The sequence below is a fragment of the Ornithodoros turicata genome, unplaced genomic scaffold, assembly GCF_037126465.1.
Source record: "Ornithodoros turicata isolate Travis unplaced genomic scaffold, ASM3712646v1 Chromosome68, whole genome shotgun sequence".
Taxonomy (NCBI): domain Eukaryota; kingdom Metazoa; phylum Arthropoda; class Arachnida; order Ixodida; family Argasidae; genus Ornithodoros; species Ornithodoros turicata.
In genome coordinates this window covers 643968-666560 of record NW_026999389.1, presented here as the reverse complement: position 1 = coordinate 666560, position 22593 = coordinate 643968, and the positions used below count along the sequence as shown (strand labels likewise).

Here is a 22593-nt window from a genome sequence, read left to right as displayed (position 1 = left end):
TTTAGGGCTCAAAACCCTGCAGTCAAGCAGCAGTTACGAATGATACCCCTCAGGTTTTAAGCTCCGATCAAGACACAACAACCGAACGGCGTTTTCCTGTTCTCGTGCAGCTTTCGATAGCTTATAGAAGCATCAGTAAGTGATTTAACGTGTGATACAGTTGGAATTTAGGGCTCAAAACACTGCAGTCAAGCAGCGGTTACGAATGATACCCCTCAGGTTTTAAGCTTCGACCAAATTACAGCAACCGAACGACGTTTTCCTGTTCTCGTGCAGCTTCGATAGCTTATACAATAGAAGCATCAGTAAGTGATTTAACGTGTGATACAGTTGGAATTTAGGGCTCAAAACACTGCAGTCAAGCAGCAGTTACGAATGATACCCCTCAGGTTTTAAGCTTCGACCAAATTACAGCAACCGAACGACGTTTTCCTGTTCTCGTGCAGCTTCGATAGCTTATACAATAGAAGCATCAGTAAGTGATTTAACGTGTGATACAGTTGGAATTTAGGGCTCAAAACCCTGCGGTCAAGCAGCAGTTACGAATGATACCCCTCAGGTTTTAAGCTCCGATCAAGTTACAACAACCGAACGACGTTTTCCTGTTCTCGTGCAGCTTTCGATAGCTTATAGAAGCATCAGTAAGTGATTTAACGTGTGATACAGTTGGAATTTAGGGCTCAAAACACTGCAGTCAAGCAGCAGTTACGAATGATACCCCTCAGGTTTTAAGCTTCAACCAAATTACAGCAACCGAACGATGTTTTCCTGTTCTCGTGCAGCTTCGATAGCTTATACAAGCCTCAGTGAGTGATTTAACGTGTGATACAGTTAGAATTTAGGGCTCAAATCCCTGCGGTCAAGCAGCAGTTACGAATGATACCCCTCAGGTTTTAAGCCCCGATCCGATTTGAACAATCAAACAATATTCTTCTTTTCTCATGTGGCCTTTGATAGCTTAGAAATGCCACAGTGAGTGATCAGATGGTTTAATTTTCAAAAATTATAGAGGATTTTATAAATGACATTGCCAAAACCTAAGGCTTGCAAATGATAATTACGGAGAGTGAAATGCTATCCAGCATGTTAAAAGCTGCAATCTTGAAGCTTTTTGTTGCCTAAATGCATTTCTTTCTATTGTTTCAAGGTGGAACCCCTGTAGCTGACCAAAAAGGCCAGGACTGTCAGATGCCATATATGAATTGGGTATGGGATAGAGAGAAATATTGGGATTCTATTGACGAATTTGCATACCCCTGCTTATGCTACTCCTCACTAGGCCAACCAAAGCAGGCACCCAATTGTTCTCGTGCTGAGCTGACGGATTCGTAACTGACATGCTTTACTTATAATTCTCAGTAATTTCACACTACTCACAATTATGTTTTACTTTCAGTTCAAGTTCTTCAAACAGAGCTGACCCAACAGAAGGCCTCTGGTGGCACACTGTAATCAAGTGCGCCACTCCCACAGGATTGGCCTTTTGCATTCATGCCTGAATGCTGTCCAGGGCATCCCACAGGCACCAGCTGCATGACAATGCCCCACCCCACGGATTGTCTTATGCCAACAGCGTGCTCCCGTAGGGAACTATAGACACTAGAAGATGGACTGTGGACATGCTAAGGAATTCTTCAGTAGCTTCATGGTGCACTGGAGAAGAAGAAGCAGACCTGGACAAAGTAAACAAACGGCCCTTATCAGGGCCACCATATGTCTGCCACAATGGCTAGCGTTCTGCAGATAGAAGAAACCCTGACAGTGATAGAAGATCACTGAACTAACCATAACTCAAGCATGATGGCTACAACAGTGCTGATAGAAAACAATCATTGCAGTTGCAAATGCCATACATTTCACTAAGCACTGTATTTTTGATGATAGTAATATTTAGAGTTGAAGGAGTCATGTTCTGCCACTTTTTGGATGGTCAAAGTATGCATCACAGAACATATTGCTAAGGTGAACAGTATGTGGAACCGACTATAACTCCTGTTATTCATTCGCACAGAAAATATGAAGCAGAAAATGTCGAAGTTGTTGCGAGAGACCTGTACTATGTCTGTTCTATGTCTTTTGCAAAAGCTATCACCGTTTCTCAACAAAAGTGAGGTGGAGAATGTACTGGACGCCTCCATTTTCCCCCTTTCTCTCCGTACTGTAAAGGTAGTTCTTTTTGTGTAGTCCAATAATACGAGAATTTGAAAAAAGGTCTTTGGGTGTACTTGACATAATTGTGTGCCAGTCTATATCATTGAACCCCCGTGGCACTGAGGACAAAACTTTACCTAGACTGTATATTTGGGTCCTAAGAACGCCATTGGAGCCACAGGGCATATTGACTTTAGACCACATCATGCAGGGCCACAAGGAAAAGAAACGATTGTAGTTACCATAAAACTTTGGCATATCATACATAACATTGTACACAAAAACAGGACCGACATAGTTATTGTGGAGCCGAATAGTGGGTAACACCAAAAATTAATGGGCTTAAGGCTAACGCCAATAAATGGGCGGCCTTCCAAATAGAGTGCTGATAGTATGAAAAACTATTCGACCTTCAGAAAGGCTTAGGAGAATGTTCAGTAGCACTCCAAATTATCCATTTACTTACTGTATTGCTGCCTTAGTTCACAGTTGGAAAAATAAGTATAGAAAATCAAAGAGAAAGAGCTAGCTGGCATATTCACAGTGGGTTATGGCTTCGGGTTTGCTATGTTGTGTTTAATGAGAAGTGCAGAAATTTGGGCCAGTTGGTACATAACTGCAAAAGGGAACAAGAGCATACAGACGGGACAATGGAGGGTCAGAGCTGCTTACAACTAAACTATAATGATAAGAAACCCGACGCAGTCATGTGCGCAGGTGCACTGCTATCCCACCATGTCAAAACAACGAGTACAGTGCTAGACAAATGTTAGAGAACACGCTCCGGCGCATTCCTTCCTCAGAGTGACAGCAAATGGGACCGTACAAACTTAGACATGCGCGTATAGGTAGCCCAGTCACCTGTATGCAAGTCCGTACGATACCATTCGCTGCCAGCTTGTCACTCGGAGGGAGGAGTGTGCCAGAGCATGTTCCATAAACTTTTGTCCAGCACTTTACAAGTATAAAACTGATTAACAATGTAGAGTGGGCTAGTTGGTATGATATCTTAGACTATGGAGCTACGGCAGACAAGGACAATACACCACTCCATAATCAACTGGTTTATTTCTGGAAAAAGAGAAAAGGAAGGTTGAACGTTGGGATGGGGGTTTTGAGACGACCTGATTAAAAAGGAACTTTACACATAGTGGTGATCTTTTCCTGCTGTCCTTGTCTGCCGTAGCTCCGTAGTCGAAGTCTGTACTAGTATGTCAGACAAGACCCTCAAAATGACATTTTTAGGCATGTGCAAACGAAACCACCGTAGTGATAAGGGGTGACACAAGTGAAAAAAATGCCTATGATTTGAATAAAAATTCAAGTTTCTTATCCATCAGACAAATAGAAGCTTCAGTAGTACAACTGGAAGAGCCACTTCTTATTTCAGCCACTTCGACTACCTCTCTTTCGAACTGACAGTTTGCTTTTCTTTTTGGCTGAGTTCTTTCAAAAGCCGGGTTTTAATGTCACTATTTGATATAGTATAAAAATTAGGATGGACAGAAGATCGACTCAATCCTCGCATTAGCTACGGTGTGCTAGTGTACCATACCGCACGCGAATACCAGGTTGCCGTGTCCGTAGTTTTGTGAGGTTCGAGAGCCACAAGAACTGCTCGCATGCAGTGTATTCCACCTAACATGGACAGCGCAGCAGCAGTACTGGGGCCAGGCTGAAAACAATGCCTGAAAATCTGTTCTCCTAATTCGTCTTTAAATTTCGAGAGGGTAGCTTCGTTCTCTTTGGTGGCCAAGAGGCCGCGTGTTTGAGATCCCTGTAGATAGGGCAATCGCTTTCGAAACTAAACAACAAGGATCAGAAACATAACGCTGTCCTATTTCTGCGCAAAAGCACCATAGCTCATGCACAAAGCAAGTCTTCCAAAGACATGAACGGGTTTTTCCGGGGAACCACCACCGTGGGAAAACAGACACAAGTGCAGGTGGTAAATGTGAATCACGTGTCGCCCCCAAGATTTTTTTAGAATTTCTTTGACAGATGTTCAAAATTTAGTTTGCAGTTTATTGAGTTTATATACGTATATCCAACACCGCAGGTCCCGTGATTTCTGTCCTTTCTTCTTTCTTTCTTTTGTTTATGATTCATTTGCTACAGCAATTCACATATAACGTCGACTTAGTGAAAGTACACTTTATGTAGTAATTGTAATTTTTAATGCTTTTCATATCTTAGGGCTCCTCTTTGTTCGGTTTTTCGATAGTTCTGTCTTCCGACTTTCCAGCTTTCTGATAGTTCGGTCTCATGATTTTCGGCATTATATGATTGCCACTGCTCTTGGGCCCCGGATCCCGACAGCCTCGAAATACCCTTATCTCGTGACCACTTCTCCTTCCAACTGGTTACAAAAAGTGAAGTGTCCATAACCAAAGTATATTGATATGCAGATTAAGTAGAAAGGAAGAGGGGCAGATAAAAATGACAAAAACATAAGAGAAGGCGACAAATTGTCTTCGATCAAGGATACTTCTTTATTGATACTAAGGTCACAAAATGATCACGATGATCGGGTATGTTTAGGGTAAATCGTGCAACACAGTCCCCAAAGAAAATGACAAAAATATATACACAGTACCGAGAGGATAGAGAGGTAGCAAGCGAGCTGGTGGTATAGATCCATAACACAGACAAGCTTGTCGTTTTTTGTCCCCCAGTCTCGGGTTTTTTATTTAGAGATAACCATATATAAAGTAATTGATCCTCTGTATGCAATAAGCAAGCCATGCATGTAATGCAATCCCCTTTCGTGTATTTTTGCTGCAATGACGTCCACATACCAACATGTACCTGCCATAGAAAATTTAGGACCGTATTGCAATTTATTGACCTGTTACAGGAGGGTAAGAAACGAGAAATGTATGTGTGTTAATAGGATGGGCAGCCAGGTCTTGCCCCTTTTCTACACACGCATACAAATGATAGCTTAAATTGAACTGCGGCTTCCACTTCTTCCTAAACACTTCCACTTCCTAAACACTGCGGCTTCCACTTCTTCCTAAAACACGTTCTTCCTAACTAACACGACTGTGTCGGCAGTGATACTGAGCGTTGTAATCGAAAAGAAAGAAGAAAAAAAAAACGTGAGGGCACTAAGCTAATAAGTGGGACGAAGAAGAAGAAGAAGAAGAAGAAGAAGTCATATTATGCTGGTCACCTACGATATATTTTCAAGATTGTGCTCGTTTAGCAGCACGATACGCTCGACCTAGACTGCTCTGCAACGCACAGGTGACTTCACCCTACCTGGTTCTTCAGCAATCAAAGTACGACTTGTGAAAGCTGCTTGTATTTGCGCGATAAGGGTGTGTGCATGCGGTGTTACATTGGAAAATGATGTATCATGCTCACGGACAATTTCTGCTAACTCACAGACCCAAAAAAAAACGTATATGTTACACATTTTCCATTGCATTAGTCGAGGTAACCCGGCTGCAATTACTTCACCAAATACTCGAAGTTTTTTCGGTTTGGGATTTTTCGACTTATCCCCTTCTTGCATACAGGGGTTCAATCGTCAACTGAAGGGAAACTAAGCTAACACTCTACTGAACGCTAATTCTTCCTAAATTAGAGTATGCCGCTTCGGTGTGGGATCCAGGGCAACAATCATTCATTCACCAACTGGAAATGGTTCAGAACCGTGCAGCACGGTTTATTCTCGGAAATTATAGTCGTACAGCCAGTGTCACTGCGATGAAATCAGCCCTTAACCTATCTTCCTTGACTGTTCGCCGCCAGTTTGCTCGACTCTGTCTGTTCCATAAGATATATTACTACAACGAAACGCTAAAACTCCATTTAATTGCACATCCATCATACGTCTCATCAAGGCTTGATCATCGCCAGAAAGTTGGTGTCCCATCCTGCACTACTAAAACGTGTTTTGACTCATTTTTACCTAAAACCTCACTGGAATGGAATCATCTCCCGGGTCACCTTACCTCCATCACTGACGGTAGACAGTTCAGTAAACTGCTTCACGACCACGTGAATGCAGCGTAAGATTATTTAAGCTTTACATATACTAGTCTGATTGTCCACCAGTGATACTATCTATGCTCGTGTTTTTGGTTCGTTGTGTTGTTGTTGTTTTTTATTTTTTTTTTATTGTATTCCACATTGTTCCTGCTTTGTTTCAAGCCCCTCCCCTGTTTAATGCTGTAGCCCTGAGGGTAAATAAATAAATAAACTATATACATGCCATCAGCACAAAGCTTGCCTGTCTGTATTTAAAAGAAACACACGGGGCACCAAATTTATGAACGAATCTGTTAGCAGTAAGCAGGACAATGTGCTTCCCATGGAGAAAAACGACATTCCTATACCTAAACGTTGTTCGGCCTAGTTGGGCCGAGCTTGCGAAAAAGAGGGTTCGGCCAAGCTTTGATTGACATCGGCCTTACTCGGGCCAACTGAATACCGCCAACTTTGGGCCAGTATGTGACAAACCGTCCTAACAAACACGGGGACCAGTATGCAATGCCGTTGGGGCCATTGTAGAACCAATCTTGTTTTCTAGTCGGGCATTAGTTGGCTAGATAGCGTCCCATGAGGCACCAGCAATGATGGGCCAAGTATGGTCCAAATCTAATAAGATTCTCAACCAAGCATGGTTATGAGGTATCCCATGCAGCTTCTGCACCCCTCTACGCGATGCTCTATTCTATAACACCAGTGTGCCTTACACTGTATCTGGCAGGTGTGTATATTGCAAAAATCAAATCCAAAGGTTGAAAGTGCTGCTGCTGGTCGTGTGTGGCCTGTCTTAACATCGTTTTGCCGCTATTGGAATAGATATGTATACGTACCAACCTGCTCGATAGCTGTTATTGTCAAAGGTTATACACATTACAAACGAGTAGGAAATGGAAATTCCTACTCGTTTAAGTAATGCTCTCCGTGTCATTATGGCTCAATGTATGAAGCTGGTTTTCACCTTGTCTGAAAATAATTTTGCAAGCTGAAGAAAAAATATAGAAATGGACTTGTGTACATCGAATTGGACGACATAGACTAGCATCGTTGCTTTGTTGTTTCGAGCAGCAGCTGCTGTTTGGGGTTTGGGGTTTCCCCCCCCCCCCCCTCCCAAATTGTAAGTTTTGGTTAGTGCATTTGGAAGAGATGATAATGAAATCCTCCTCACCCATGTAAAGTCCCCATAGAACTCCTCCAGAAATATTTTTGGACTAGGCCTCTGCTTTGAGCAAAACGCAGTTTACGAACTGCCTTCGCAGGTGACATTATGACGACGTCAGCCCAAGTTGCAGCGACTTGTGCCAACCAAATACCGATCTCCGGCAGATTTTCGGCAATTTGCACTTGGACTTTTTGTCTAGCTGGACACAACGCTATTGAAAGATGTATCATTCCCATGTAGCATTCCTTTCCTTGCCTCTTTTTTCTCAATAAACATATCCCCCCTCCCTTGAGTTTGAAGAACCCAGAAGACGACGAGGACGATACAAGACTCGAATACGAACTAAAAAAATGTTATAGAGTACATCAGTTCTCTTGCACTATATTAATTTGTTCATACATGATCATTGTTTTCAATATAGTAGTGTGGTATTGCAGCGAAATTGTAAAAGCTCCTCGTGACATATTGCACCCGGACTACAACTTGTATTCTTCGAAATCTGAAATATTCCTCATATTTTCTTGATATCTTTACATTTTTACTGCAGGACCGGTTCCCAAGCGTAGGAAAGTGTACAGTTTGGTGGAAGATGCCAGAAAATTGTAATTGTGGGAAGAATCAGATAATGACAATAATTGTTGTATATGTATATTTTTCCTTTTATTAAATCGGTTAGACGTTCGGCGTCGTGGTGTGTATCTCTCTCTTTCTTTGTGCTGTTTTTACACCGTACCATCTACCCCAAGTGTCTGCGTTAGTTTGGTTACATTTGTAAATTTGAAACTTATTCATCTCTAACTAACTGTCATTCATCTCTCAGGCTAACCTGGCACATATACTTTCAGTGAATAGCAGCCGGATGCTCTTAAGTTGACCACCTGGCCATGTTTTCTATCAAATTCCTCAAATTTCTGGATTCTGCAGAGGATTTGACAAACCCGGATTTGAAATGGGATTTGATTTGGCATGAAAAAAGGCAAATAAGCAAGAAAGATGTTTTCACTTTGTTTTTCATAATATTAAACGGGCATAGTACTCGAGTTAAAAGGGGTGCATACAGATTTTGCCCTACTTTGGATTGTGCATGTACAGTACGCGATCCGCCCGAAATGTTTTAAATGCAGAAACTAGAGAGGGTTCAGAATATTGCGGCTAGATGAGTTGCATGGATGTTAGTATAAGCGAGATAAAGTCCAAATTAGGTTGGGATAGTTTGTCGACAAGGAAACAACAGTTACGTTTGCAATTTTTAGATAAGGTTACTACTAATAAAATTAGTATGACAAAGGAACCTCCTCTAATTACTTGGAACCTCCATTGTACATCTCATCGAGATTGATCATCACAGGAAAATTTAGCCCAACGAATGTATAGAGCTGATTTGTTCGGGACCTGAGTACGTGTTGTTTTATATACATGTGTGCTTTTCAGTTTTTCTTTGCTGTACTTATTGCTTACTTTTATTTGTATGTATCCCCGCCACAGTAATGTCGTAAGGCGTTGTTGCGTAATAGCAGAAATAAATAAATACAGAAAAAACTGTAATTCTAGATACATATAATGATTTCATTTGCTTCTCGAAAAAGAGTTGACTTTAACCCCATTTGTTTCATCAAATTCATATCAGGTCCCTCATGATGACCCATGAGAAACATAGCGGTGATGCACAGTACCCCTGACAAATTACAAAGTGCTTCGCATGCTTCCGATACACTTTCAACGTTTCGAATATGAGCGGGCTTCTATAGCCATGACGGCTTCAACCTTCAACACACAAACCCAACAAACTACAAAGCAGGCAAAAAGTTCCCAGTATTTCAACAACGCGAAAAAGATCGTCCGTGCAACATTCGTGTGAAAGAACAGGCCTATTAATAAACAGTACAACAAAAACAGATGAAATTGAAATAATGGCTTCATTTTTCCCGCGGAGGCAACTAGAATGCAAGGCGTCCCACACAGCAGCCAATGAGAAGTAGGAGCTACATTTTTGCGCGGAAGCACCTGGAAGAGTGAGTGACGCGGCAATGGTACCCCTCAGGATCTAGCGTCTTGTGGTTCATGGCGGGGTTCAATTCGCTGTTGTGCACGTGTGATTTGGATTGCTGAATAATCAGTTCAAAACCATCCATTCTACCTTCACCCGCGTTACAGTGCTTTGCCCGTGTTCCTTGCGCAATGCACGCTTACGTCAGTTATGTGCAGGACACTGTCACGGCTATTGTGCCTGTACCTCTCATCAGAAACTTCCGGCCAAAAAGCGAAACAGATTTTGACAGAAACCGTCGAATGGTTTACTGGTGCTCGAAAAAAGGCGGAGGTAGCGATGAAGAATTCTACGAGGCCGAAATACTGGATCTGGCAGGTAATGTGTTCTAAAATTTCTGTTCTTGGACCTGCAATGGCTGTCTAAGCATGATATCGCTCGTGTCTACCAGGCACATGTGTAATGTAACAGAGTTCTCACATCGTTCCAGAATCGAAAGAAGCTTTAATACTGAAGCTCAAGCACAAAAAGCTGCCTATCCCGACAATTTTTGAGTGCGACAAGGAGTATCATCCACCAAGTAGCCTAAAGGTAGCCTGCCTGGTTATTTGGGGAAGGGGAGAGGGTCAGTGGCAGAAAAAACAAAAAAGAGAAAGAAACGTAGTTTTTTTCAGCTTCAGACCCCTTTTTCCCAGTCAGCTTCTACTTTTGATCTTTGTCGCTGTTGCAGATTAAGTACGCAGCAGGTAAGGAAAAGCTGAGGGCACGTCCACACTCTATCTCGTGATGGCTTGGAATGTTCCGAGCTTCACGCTCGTCATAAGCCAAACTTTATTTTCCTCTGGACACGTAAAAGCGCAGACAAGAAAGACGAAGACGTACAGGTTTAACGCGCGAATAATAATTCATATTAACACACTCCCACTCGCGTTAAATAGTTCTTACTGTATGCTTAAACCACATCTACTCGCACAAAACAAGTTCTTCCCTCTTGGGACTGGTTTCGTTAGTCCATCTGCAATCATGTCCTGTGTTGGTAAATATTCCACAACAAAATCTCCGTTCTCAACCTGGTTCCTAATGTACAGGTATTTGATGTTGATATGTTTAGACCGTTGGTGTTGGACCGGATTTTCAATCATCTTGATTGCCGACTGATTGTCACATCTCATGGTCATAGCCCCAGCACCGTAACTTTCGAAACCAAGTTCCTCCAAAAAGGTCTTTAGCCACTTTCCTTCTTTCATGGCTTCGGTTAGAGCGACATACTCTGCCTCGCTGGTGGAAAGCGCTACCGTTGGTTGTTTCACTGACTTCCAGCTAATCGCTCCTTTGGACATTGTGAAAACATAAGCACTTCTTGATCTTCCTGAGTTACCCTCGTTCCAGCTCGCATCTGAATATCCGATGATAGGTTCTTGACAAGCAGTGTATGTGATTGCAGCATCTTGCGTACCTTGTAAATAACGTAAGACTCGTTTAGCCATCTTCCAGTGCTGTATCGTGAAATCTTTGTTAAACTGGCTTAAGTAATTTACAGCAAATGCAATATTAGGACGAGTTCGTTGCACGAGGTACATAAGACTGCCTATGAGGCTCTGGTAGGGTAGATTATCTCGACTTATGGTCTCTTCTTCTCGTGAAACTTCATTTCCGTTGACATGACCATGCTCCATTGGCGTCGAAACTGACTTACAGTTGTCCATGTTGAAACGTTTAAGAATGTCTCCTAGATATTTCTTCTGGCTGATAGAAATACTTCGACCTTCCTTCTCTTGGCTTACTTCTATTCCTAGGATATACTTTGGCTCTCCAAGGTCCTTCAACTCAACTTTCTTCCCAAGAGCGTCGATTGCATTCTTCAGTGCTCGTTGACTGGTTCCCAACATCAACATATCGTCAACGTAAACTCCTAGAATTACTTTGTCATTTCCGGTTTGGAGTACGAACACACACCTGTCAGTCTCTAGACGTCTGTATCCTTGTTCTTGTAGAATAGCATCGAGTGTTCTGTACCACGTCCTTCCAGACTGCTTCAGGCCATATATCGCTTTGTTTAGCTTGCATACGTGTTCTTCCTTTCTACAGAAACCTGGTGGCTGCTCCATATAGACTTCCTCTTCTAGTTTCCCGTGAAGGTATGCCGTCTTGACGTCTAATTGGCGCATCACCATTCTTTCTTCGTTTGCAATTGCTAGAAGCAATCGTAGACTGTTGAGCTTAACGACTGGAGAAAACGTTTCGAAATAATCGATTCCATGTACTTGTGAGCTTCCTACAGCAACCACACGAGCCTTGTACTTTTCGATTTCTCCGCTTGCGCCTCTTTTGACTCTGTAAACCCATTTCGATTTTACTACCTTCATTCCTGTCTTTTTCGGGATAAGTGTCCAAGTATCCATTTGGTCATGTGAGGACAGCTCTTCTTTCATTGCCTTCTCCCACTGAATCCGTTGAGGGGAGGACATTGCCCCGACGTACGTCGTTGGCTCCACGATGTGTTGCTGAATTTCCACGTTCTGACAGTAGCTTTTCTTACTTGGATCCACTTGCAGGCGATCAGGCTGTGCTCTGATCCTCGCCGACCTGCGAAGTACATCTTGGTGCTCGACTTCGTCTGCGGACGGCATCAACTCGGATGCGTCCGCCGTACCCCCATCTGAGACGTCGTCTGCGGTTTCGAATGCACCGCTTCCGCTACTTGCTTGACCATCTTCTGATCCTAATGAGTTTCCATCCGGATAAAAGGTATTGATGGAGACATAACTGACAGAATCGTAGCATTCCGTGCGGGCTTGTTGCTCCAACAACGTCGATCCCTTGTGGTCCTCAAGAAACTTTAAGTCTCTGCTAATGAAGACCTTTTTTGTGAGTGGATCGTACAATCGATATCCTTTGGTGTTCTCACAGTACCCCAGAAAAATTGCTTCCTTGCTCTTTGGTTGCAGCTTCGTTCGGTAGCGATCGGGAATCCAAGCATAAGCCAGGCATCCGAAAATGCGAAAATACCGTACAGATTGGACTCTGCCCGTGTAAATTTCTTCTGGGATTTTCCCACGGATAACTTCTTTTGGACATCTGTTACGTATATAAGCTGCAGTGTTTATAGCTTCAGCCCAAAATTCCAGGGGTAATTCAGCTTGTTTCAGCAGCGTTCTTCCTGTCTCGACAAGCGTCCGATTTATTCTCTCCGCCACTCCGTTTTGTGCTGGCGAGAATGGCACAGTCCTTTCGTGGACGATCCCCTTTTGCTTGAAGAAGACTTCGAGTTGTCGATTTGTGAACTCGGAACCGTTGTCTGTTCTAACCCTCTTCAAAATGCTCCCGGTCTGAACTTCAGCTTCATTAATATACTCAATCAGACACTCTGTAGCTTCACCCTTATACTTTAAAAAATGTGTTGCTACTCGACGGCTGTAGTCATCAACGATCACAAGCATGTAGCGACTCCCTCCAAGCGAAGTTACTGGAAACGGCCCGCATATGTCAACATGTACCAGTTCCAGTAGTCCAGTCGCTGGTCGATCATCCGATGTCTTAAAGGGACTTCTTGTATGCTTTCCCATAGCACATTCCTTACACTCCAGTTGCACTGAGTTCAAGTTCGGGATCCCTCGAACGATTCCACTTTGTGACATTTGCACAAGACATTGAACATTTAAGTGGCCCATTCGACGATGCCATAATTCCGTAGTGTCTAGGCGCAGTGGAAGCGTGCTGGGCCCATAACCTTTGTTGCAGATTAAGTACGCAGCAGGTAAGGAAAAGCTGAGGGCACGTCCACACTCTATCTCGTGATGGCTTGGAATGTTCCGAGCTTCACGCTCGTCATAAGCCAAACTTTATTTTCCTCTGGACACGTAAAAGCGCAGACAAGAAAGACGAAGACGTACAGGTTTAACGCGCGAATAATAATTCATATTAACAGTCGCATGTGATTTACTTGTTCTATTCAACTGCAATTCAACTTTCTCGCATAACTTTCCCAATTCGCGTCCCGTTTTTGTCCTTTGTTTTTAGTTTCATTGAGGGTTGTGTTTAGTGCCTAGCCATCTCTTGTATCTGTTTAACTGGCTCAATATTCGGTGTTCACAATTGTATTCTGATTGCTGCGTCTTAGGCGCCCAAAATGGATTCATTTCGTATTCAACCATACAAGCGTATCAGGCGGAGCCGATCAACGCGGGTACAAAGTTCGCTCGAGACGCGAGACTTGCGCGGCAATGGAGGGTGATTCGTTCGTTTATTCTATGACTTCAAACGTGCTTGGACGTAACACTGATCAGTGCGCTGATGCTGAGTTATTTTGACGCTGTGTGCTGTCTGCCCCTGCATAGCAGTGCTATAAGCTGACATCATTCCTAATTCTATTTTTCTTACCAGAAGTCTGTATCAGACACAAAGAAAGCAAAAGAAAATGCAAAGAAGGAACGTCTGAAGAAGATTGCTTCACATCAGGGGAAAGTGAGCCAAGCCCCAAAGAAAGTGAGTAAAGTAAATACTGTCATATTGCTCAGAGTTACGATAGGTTGGGTTAGAGGCCTTTTTCAATGGTCATGGAGTTGCAATAAGCATTTTAAAGTAAACAGAGCTTTCTCCAAGTCCCAATGACTAGATGTGTGTGTAAGGATCCATGCCCTGGCCCGCACCCTCTCACAACGCACACGTGCCGCCCACATCCATATGGGCGTCGGATGGGTTATGGGCGTCGGAAGGTGGAGGCAGGGGGAGCAGCTGGCCTCCCTTAACTCGGGACAGGAGGAGCATCACCCCCCAGATATTTTGACGGAGCTCACGACACACCAGTATCTCGTTTTGATAACGAAACGGATTCGAGTGACAAACTACGTGCACACATATGACGCTGAGGTTGTCGTTTCCAGGAAAACAGTTGTTTTAGCACAGAATTCCAGGAATCGCTGTGCATAGAGGAAGCATGCATTGGGACCATCGTGTCACTGTGAACCCCCAGCGTTAGCACACATTGTCGCCGTTGCGGTAGCTTTCTATGTCAAATCCATCTATTTTGTCTGTACGAGTCGGCAAAATTTCATTGTAAATTTTTGTCGTGTGTAAGGGGATTCCAGGAAAACGTGTTACCTTCAACATCACATATATTTTCAGGGGCAACAAAAACTGAATCGATGTGATCCCCCTGAAGAAGAATGCAGTTCCTCTGACGAGAGTGTCGTACCTTCAAGCTTACTTGTGCAGAAGGACAAGATAATTGCAAGACTGAAGAAAAAACTTTGTGAAGAGCAAGACAAGAACAACCGGCTGACACTAGCACTTCTCGATAAAATCGGTAAGGGGTGGGCTTGAGATGGAAATTCGAGTCAAATACTTCTGAACATGGTGCCTATGGTGCAGAATCAAAGAGCTATGTACTGTTACTTTTATGTTACTTGTCTTCGTAGAGCTGTCATATCACATATGGTGTACAGTGAGCAGAATATATATACAGTGAGCGAGTGGAATTAGGCTTAACCTGAAGAAGACAGATCTTACTGATAAGTGACGACTTGCGTCGTACGGGTCAAGACTGCGCTGAAATCTCCAGACACCCGTCTGTGGTCTACGTTGCTAAACCCCCACATTAAAAATGTGGAAGGGGCTTATACATGTAATCTGTAATCCAATTATTAGGCAAAATCAAGTGTGCATGCATAGAAGAAACAGGTTGCATAAACATTGAGGAGATAAGCAGCGTGACTGCTCCCTCCAGAATTGCTTAGAGGAGGGTGGAATGATATGCTCACTACATAGTGTGTCGTGGCAGTGATTACGTGTGCTTGTTTCAGAGATTGCACGGGAAACTTCAGCACAACGAGCACCTATGGCTGGCAAGTGTTTATTTTTCTACTTTTCTCCTTTGTAATATTGTGCCAAATCGCATTACAGAAAACCCTCGTTATATCGAAGTCAGCGGGACCGCAAAAAAATTCGATATTAGCGGTATTTCGATAATAGCGGAGACGCTTCAAAAACGGTAAACTCAGACACAGGGAATAGCGAAAACGCCGTCGAATCGCGCCAGTATTTTATTGTCGTTCAAAAAACGCTGTTAGTTGGGTTTGTCGCGTGGCCTGGCCCCCGCAAGGAGTCGTTCCTTGAGTTTCCTCAGGCACGTCATCAATTCATAGTCACCGCCACTGCACTCTACTTTGTTGCGAATCAACCGCAACATATTGCGTGTCTCCGCTGCCGTAGGGATTTCACGCGGTCCCTCATACTCGTCCTCCGAGGCTCCTTCGTCGACGTCCATGTGACCGACGATGATGTCCACAATTTCGGCATCCGTCACAGGACTGACGACCGGAATGTTCGTATCCACTCGCGCAAAGGAGCGGAAATCATCATCCACTTCTTGCCCCACAAGATCATGCACTCTTCTGTAGAGGCTCTCAGATTCCTCCCTGTCATCCAGTTCGACTGGCTGAGCCGTGGCACGTACGCGGCAAAAACCCTCATGCGCGAAGCAATTCGCAATCTGTGCTCCTTCCAGGTCCCTCCACGAACGGCAAATCAGATGAATTGCACCAAGGAGATCAATGCTGTAGCCCTTGCTACAGTCGTACGCAAGCAACATACGCTGAAGAAGGCTTTTCTGGTACAGCCTCCTCGTCATTTCAATGATGCCCTGGTCCATAGGCTGCAAAACGGACGTGGTGTTGGCTGGCAGGAACTCCACAGTAATGGCCTTAAGATTTTCAATTTTGCTGTGGCTCGGGCAGTTGTCGATGATGAAGAGTACCTTCCGTTGTTTTGCATGGAATTTGCGGTCCAAAAGCCGTACGTATTCCTCGAAGATGGCTGCTGTTATCCAAGCACGCTTGTTACTCCTGTAGACGCAGTCCTTGGGCAGAGTTGCGCCACGAAAGCAGCGCGGTTTTCCAGCCTTGCCCAGTATTAGCAACGGCAGTTTGTCGTCCCCAGTAGCATTAGCTCCAAAGAGGACAGTGATGCGTTCCTTGCTTTGCTTGGCGCCTGACGAAGAGCCGTCCGCAGTTGTGTACGTCCGCTTGGGCAGGAGTTTGTAGAACAACGCAGCTTCGTCAAGATTGTAAATATCCCTGTCCGGGTACACTTGTAGAAGTTCCACAAGCCGATTTCGTCGCCATGTATCCACGGTGTCCTGGTTCACGGCACCACTTTCACCGTTGATGGGTGTGCTTCGTACAGCATGCCGCTTTTTGAAGCGCTCGAGCCAGCCATTGCTGCATTTGAAGTCCGGCATACCCAATTGCAAAGCTAGCGCCTCCGCCTTTGCGATGAGCACGGGTCCGTGCACAGGGAGGTTCGCAGACCTGGCGTTCTTCAACCACTCAAGTAGGGCAACTTCCACCTCTGGATACTTTGAACCTCGATCACGCTTTCTCTTGCTTGAGAAATTCTTCTCGAAACCGTTGAAGACGTCCTGCTTGTTCTTCAGAATGGTCGACAGCGTTGACGCTGGTATGTTGAACTCCTTGGCAATGACAGATTTGCTCTTCTCACCTTTTTCCACTGCGCGGATGAGCGCTACCTTTTGCTCGAGGGTTAAGCACTTCCGCGGAGCCATGGTGCGAAAGAGACAAAAGACTACACCAGCACTTGCCAAATGGACAATGAACCGCGCAAAACAAAACCACATGAGAAGTGCCCACGTGTTAAGGCGGTCACATGACTGGTCTTTCCCTCTACCATGTCGATGAACCGTCTTCCTGCGTGCTACTTTCCCCGCTCCTCCCTCATTGTACAGAAGGAAAAGAGGTTGCAGCGTGATTGTGCAACGTTGTGCAAGGGGAAAAACAAAGAAAAGAAGGAAACGCGGCCTTCGGGAATGTTCTGCGTGGTAACCAGCAGCCGATGCCAGGCGCGCCCTTCGAAATATGCGGAGTTCGCTGCCCTCGCGCTTCGAATAATCCGGTTGAATATACATGTAAATGCACGGGGACTTCGCCGTACTTCGAATAAAGCGATAATTCGAATAAAGCGACTTCGATATAACGAGGGTTTACTGTATGTGCTTGACAGTAAAGGAGCAACAGTTTTTATGTACCTACACGTGTCTCTAGATCCTGAAGCTTCAAAGTTTAGTACTATTTTCTCCAGAATCTGCTCCCTGAATCGAGGTTTGCCGTTCAGTGTTAAACCTGCAAAATTGTGCCTAAGCTAGGCACCTTAAGGCATATAGGGAGAGTCGCATACAGAGAGCTGGGCGTGAAACATAACCATTCGATTCCCCATGTTCGAAAATTGAATTCTGCTAATTTACTCGGTCGTGATCAGAAAGGTTCTTCAAAAATTGGGAAAACTCATCAGAGCGGTGCGGCTTTGGTCACTTCTCCAGCCACATCACTTTTATCTTGAACGAACAGGGGCATCATCAGCTGTTTGACCCGAGGGCTCTTTAGACTCTGTTTGGTCAAACCAAGGGCATGAATTTTCCCAAAATGATGCAAAGCTGCTTTATAAATCCACCTGTGTTCTCTGTGAGGGGAATTTCTTGAGACTGCCGACCCCCCCCCTTTTTTCCGAGGACAGGGAGCGGGTGAAAGAGACCTTCCCCATGATCGCCAGCGTTCTCAACCGCACATGTTGTGACATCTGGTGAAGTGCATAACCCCTTCAACATCCGTCATCTGCTATTGAGTGATATTCCTTCAAATTCCTTTCTAACCGCTTCTCCTTTTTGAACGAAACCTTCACAATTGTGTCCATACTGCGTCTGCAAACATTATTTCGGTTGAGTTGTTGGCTGTCTTACGAGATCGTCCCTTTAAGTTTGTCTGGCAATGGGTTTGACATTCTCATCCGTCTTGTGCCTTGCAACGTTTTTCTAGCAAGTATAGTTGCCTGTTTCTGCTGTGATGGGTTGTAACTAATGAAGCTGGGGGGGGGGGGGGGGGGGCTTTGTGTTACAGAGCATCAAGGGCCACTTACTCCCTCTTGTGACGATGTCATGATTTTCGATGTCGAAGGTGAGTGTGTACATGTATGAGCATTTTAACTGTGACAAGTATCATAGTAGTGCCTTTTGCGTACCATAGAGGCGACTCAAAAACGCATACCTGCCAACTCTCCTTTTTGATCTTTGTGTGAGGAGGTTTAAATATAATTAGACCGTAGTAACGGTCATTTGCGATGTGTTTACTTTACTTTATTTACTTTACTTTATTAAATCAAGGAACAGTTCTTTTTGTCGTACACCGTTGTAACTTCAGCAAGTGTGGGTGAAATGCGATGGACTGTGGGGACAAATTGTCGTTCATAACAGTGTCCTTCTGTTGCATGATTCAGGTGTTCCACAGGGACTTGTAGAAGTGGGAGTGCCCACACCTGGCAAGTATTCATTTTGCTCTTTTTTATCTTTGTGTGAGGAGGTTTAAATATAATTAGACCGTAGTAACGGTCATTTGCGATGTGTTCGTGATAACTGGAAATTCGTTGTAAGTGGGGCTGTTATAACCGAGATTTACTGTATTAAATCAAGGAACCGTTCTTTTTGTTGTACACCGTTGTAACTTCAGCAAGTGTGGGTGGAATGCGATGGACTGTGGGGACAAATTGTCGTTCATAACAGTGTCCTTCTGTTGCATGATTCAGGTGTTCCACAGGGACCTGTAGAAGTGGGAGTGCCCACACCTGGCAAGTATTCATTTTGCTCTTTTTTATCTTTGTGTGAGGAGGTAGTGTGAGGTTGACGAGGCCAGCTATTATTAGGTTCTTATAATGGAATCAAACTGAAACCACTTTTTTACAGACAAAGTGTACTGCAAATCTGGTGGCAGCAGTGAGATGTCCTCTATGCTTACAGGTGAATATTTGCATAAAGGATCACCTTTAGTGACGTGTGAAGTTAATGTGCACGTATGTGACAAATTTCTCTCTCTTGTGATCTATTTAGCTGCATTTTTGTAGTAAGTGACGCTGTTTGTTCATGCTGGATTGAATCGCGGTAACAAGTTAAAGTCGGGACGTCTTCTGTTCCAGAGCATCCTGGGCCACATAGTGCTTTCTGTGGGAGTGACGTGAACGCGACTTCAGGCTCGACTGGTAAGCGCACATGAGCACGACAATTTTTATGGCTTTCGGACTGTGCACTTGCTTCGGATTCAGGTATTCATTTGCCAACCGATAATCCTGGCTTCTAGGAGCAACAAAATTCTCGGAATTATAGGACTAATTAAGGAATTATAGTCTGAATTACATCTGCCAACCAATAATTCAGACATCAGGAATTCTGACTAGCTGTTGTCAGAAGCCCCATTTAACCAATGCATGCTGACCTCCAATAATTTGGACAATTTTTTTTCTAGGTGAGTGCTCAATAATTCATACTAATTTCGATCTCAGCTTCTTCCCCCCCCCCCGATTTTCTGCCCTAAGCCTGATGATCCCGAACACAGCGCATCTCTCTCTCAAAGAACAACATCATAGGTTTGCTTTCTGTTTCATGATTCATGCATGCTTCATGTGCCGACTTGGTGGTTGGGTTACAGAAGCGTGTCGTCCTTCCAATCCCGAGGTTGTGGGTTCGAACCCTACCGAGGAGGCTAGCACTCCGGTAGCCCTCGGATGCCTGTGTCTCCGGAAGGGACGTTAAGTACTGTGTTATATGTATAAGAGTTACATACCTTAAAGAACCCCCTGGTAGGAAAATTAATCAGCAGACTGACCACTGTGGCATCGGTCATGGCCGTAGTTGTTTCGCGATGGAAAGTGGGTCCGGGAGGCTTTCGCATTTTCTGAAATCGTCTATTCCTAGTTCCGCCAGCACAAGGATCAGGCACTGACCACAGAGCAAATGTTGGAGGTCACATGACAGTAGCAGCGATTCGTTTGCAGGCCATCAATATGCTTGGAAACATGTTACCCGCTAGACAAGAAACATTTTGGAAGCATAGTTTGACCTTTCACTAATAATTTGCACTACCTGATAATTGTGACAACTTCTATGGTGCCGATAAGAGCCTAAACTGATGGTCGGCAACTCTTTTAGTCAAAAGTTAAAACTTCCTACAGCAACATTTGTCGGGAATTAGATGGTAAGGCAGGTACAGAAAGTAGATTGAAGAAAAAAATATATTCCAGTTTTTGCGCTGGTTCAGGGATGAGAGCTGGCGTTGTGGCCTCTCTCCCCCAATGTTGCATTTTCTGTACGCACACCCAAGTACAGTGATGGCCCTGTAAATTGATTTCCTATATTTGTGTTGACAAGTCTAGGATGTGGGTGCAAAATGCTGCATACCAGTCAATGCCAGCATAAATGTGAAGTGCAAACTGGATGGCGTTGTCATCGCCAAGTTCTCTAAAATCATGCACATGCATCCGCATGTACCTTACACTTCGACGAACACTCTTGTTAACAATGGCTATACGCAGGGTCTTCGTCAGTAACTGTGCCTGACCCACAACTGGAGCTGTACGCAGTGGTCGACGACAAGGTATGGACTACCCGATATGCTTTGTGCGATTAGCTACCAGGAAATAATTTTGAGCTTGGTGTAGTGCATTGTGATGACACAGAGGCCAGCTTCACTTTTGTTATCTCTACCATCAGCACGCTTTTTTCAAATTGAGAATGGAAATACGGGTTTTAGAGCAGACAGCAGATTTTGAGAGCAGACAGGGAATTCTTTGCAAACAGGTTCATTTTTTGCATAGCCAGAGACATTAATTTTGCCATCACAGATTTTGTATAAAAAATAAGCATATGTTAGGTGCACAAGCTTAACCACAGGCTAGTGAGCTCAGTTTATGGGTCGTACAGAGATGCTTAAGTATTCTGCAAGTTCTTGCCTTAAAGCAGAGTACATCAATAGGTGAGAAAACTGCTGAACATGTGACAGGGGTAAAGGTTTGTTAGATCCAGCCCCAGGTATGGAGAATAGTGGTCTAATTATGATTCATTATATTTGTCAGGTTCACCTTGGGAATAGCTTCTTTATTCCTCGCAACAAGTTAGATTTCCTTCAACGTGGAACTACTGATTCTAAATTGGTGAAAGATGTAGCCCGGCATCTCTGGACGATAGAAGAGATGACTAGCCGGAGCATTACTGGCCAACCGTGCCGCAGGCCAGGTGTGCCCGGATCGATCAAGCAGCAGGCAACCCCTGCGAAGGTCGAAGCCATAACTAGTAAGTTGTCCATCTTTAGCAAGTTGGTGAGAAAGTGCACATTATTGCCATTGATTTTGAGCCATGTATCTGAGACGTGTGTGCCAGCCATTTTTGATACAACGTATGCCAGTACGTGTGCCATAGATTAATACAACCCCAGGAACTGCAGGCCAGCCTTCATGAGGAAGTGCTGTACTCATCATTATTGAAATTTTGCAAGACTAGGAAGGATGTGCATTGGTGCTTTTGCATTCCAATTACAGTGGGTGATATCTGATGAATCTTTGAATTTTTTTCAGATGTCCTTTCAAAATTTGTTGAGGGCCACCCGAACCAGACGCCTGCTGAACAAAGAATGAAAACCGTCAGAAAAACACTAAGTGATTTCTTTGCAGACATGGCCCGCCAGGGCAAGAGAAGGAAGATCGTGTCATGAACTTTTCCTACATAAATACATGTATCAATACATAAGAATAAAAATGCAGTTTAACAAGTTGCACATGTCTGAACACATGAACACCACATTAACACCACATTAACACAAGCAATGGAGCAGGCGGGCCAGACCGGACGCCCGGAAAACCAGTCTATCAGTACAGACTGGGCACCAGTCTACCAGCACAGACTGGACACCAGTATGACCATTGTCAGACTGGGTTCATAATCCGGTCTATCACTGGAGACTGGTTTCCAGTCTGTCCAGTAAGACTGGTTTTTTCAACAGGGAATTGTGGCTTGCCGTTGAGTCTTTCCATCTGAGGTCGGACCGTCCGCCTTCGGACCCCTTCCCTTTTTCGTTTCCCCCGTCGCTTACTGAAGACGCTCTGAGCCAGCCGCCCACCTCCATCCTGCATGTAGGAAAAACATGTCTACTGTCTCTTTGTGTGTTAGATAAGAACAAAAATATTGAACATACGAGGCATCGATCACGGCACCCATCGCATATATACGAGGCATCGATCACGGCACCCATCGCATATATACGAGGCATCGATCACGGCACCCATCGCATGCGAAGTAAGCGCTATATCCACTAGGCCAGCCGCCCACCTCCATCCTGCATGTCGAAAAAACATGTCTACTGTCTCTTTGTGTGTTAGATAAGAAAAAAATATTGAGCATACGAGACATCGATCACGGCACCCATCGCATCAGAAGCAAGCGCTGTATCCTCTGAGCCGGCCGCCAACC

General features: G+C 44.3%; 1 protein-coding gene across 1 annotated transcript; it reads left to right on the top strand.

The window, feature by feature from the left end:
• Window positions 1–9379: 9379 nt before the first annotated feature.
• Window positions 9380–21889, top strand: LOC135374513 (uncharacterized). Its single transcript, XM_064607467.1, has 12 exons — window positions 9380–9674; window positions 9787–9887; window positions 13680–13781; window positions 14421–14601; window positions 15098–15139; window positions 15440–15988; window positions 18885–18926; window positions 19042–19095; window positions 19245–19334; window positions 20664–20725; window positions 21204–21420; window positions 21702–21889. Exons 1-12 carry the CDS (start codon window positions 9488–9490, stop codon window positions 21836–21838), a joined length of 1764 nt encoding a protein of 587 aa, XP_064463537.1. The 5' UTR covers window positions 9380–9487; the 3' UTR covers window positions 21839–21889.
• The last annotated feature ends 704 nt before the right edge of the window (window positions 21890–22593 follow it).

What these genes read in the sequence shown, in the direction of transcription:
- LOC135374513 (XM_064607467.1), top strand. Translation starts at nt 9,488, where the DNA reads ATGCACGCTTACGTCAGTTATGTGCAGGACACTGTCACGGCTATTGTG. An exon ending in CGAAATACTGGATCTGGCAG is followed by an intron (nt 9,675 to 9,786) that starts GTAATGTGTTCT and finishes ACATCGTTCCAG; the next exon opens with AATCGAAAGAAGCTTTAATA. An exon ending in ATCCACCAAGTAGCCTAAAG is followed by an intron (nt 9,888 to 13,679) that starts GTAGCCTGCCTG and finishes TTTTCTTACCAG; the next exon opens with AAGTCTGTATCAGACACAAA.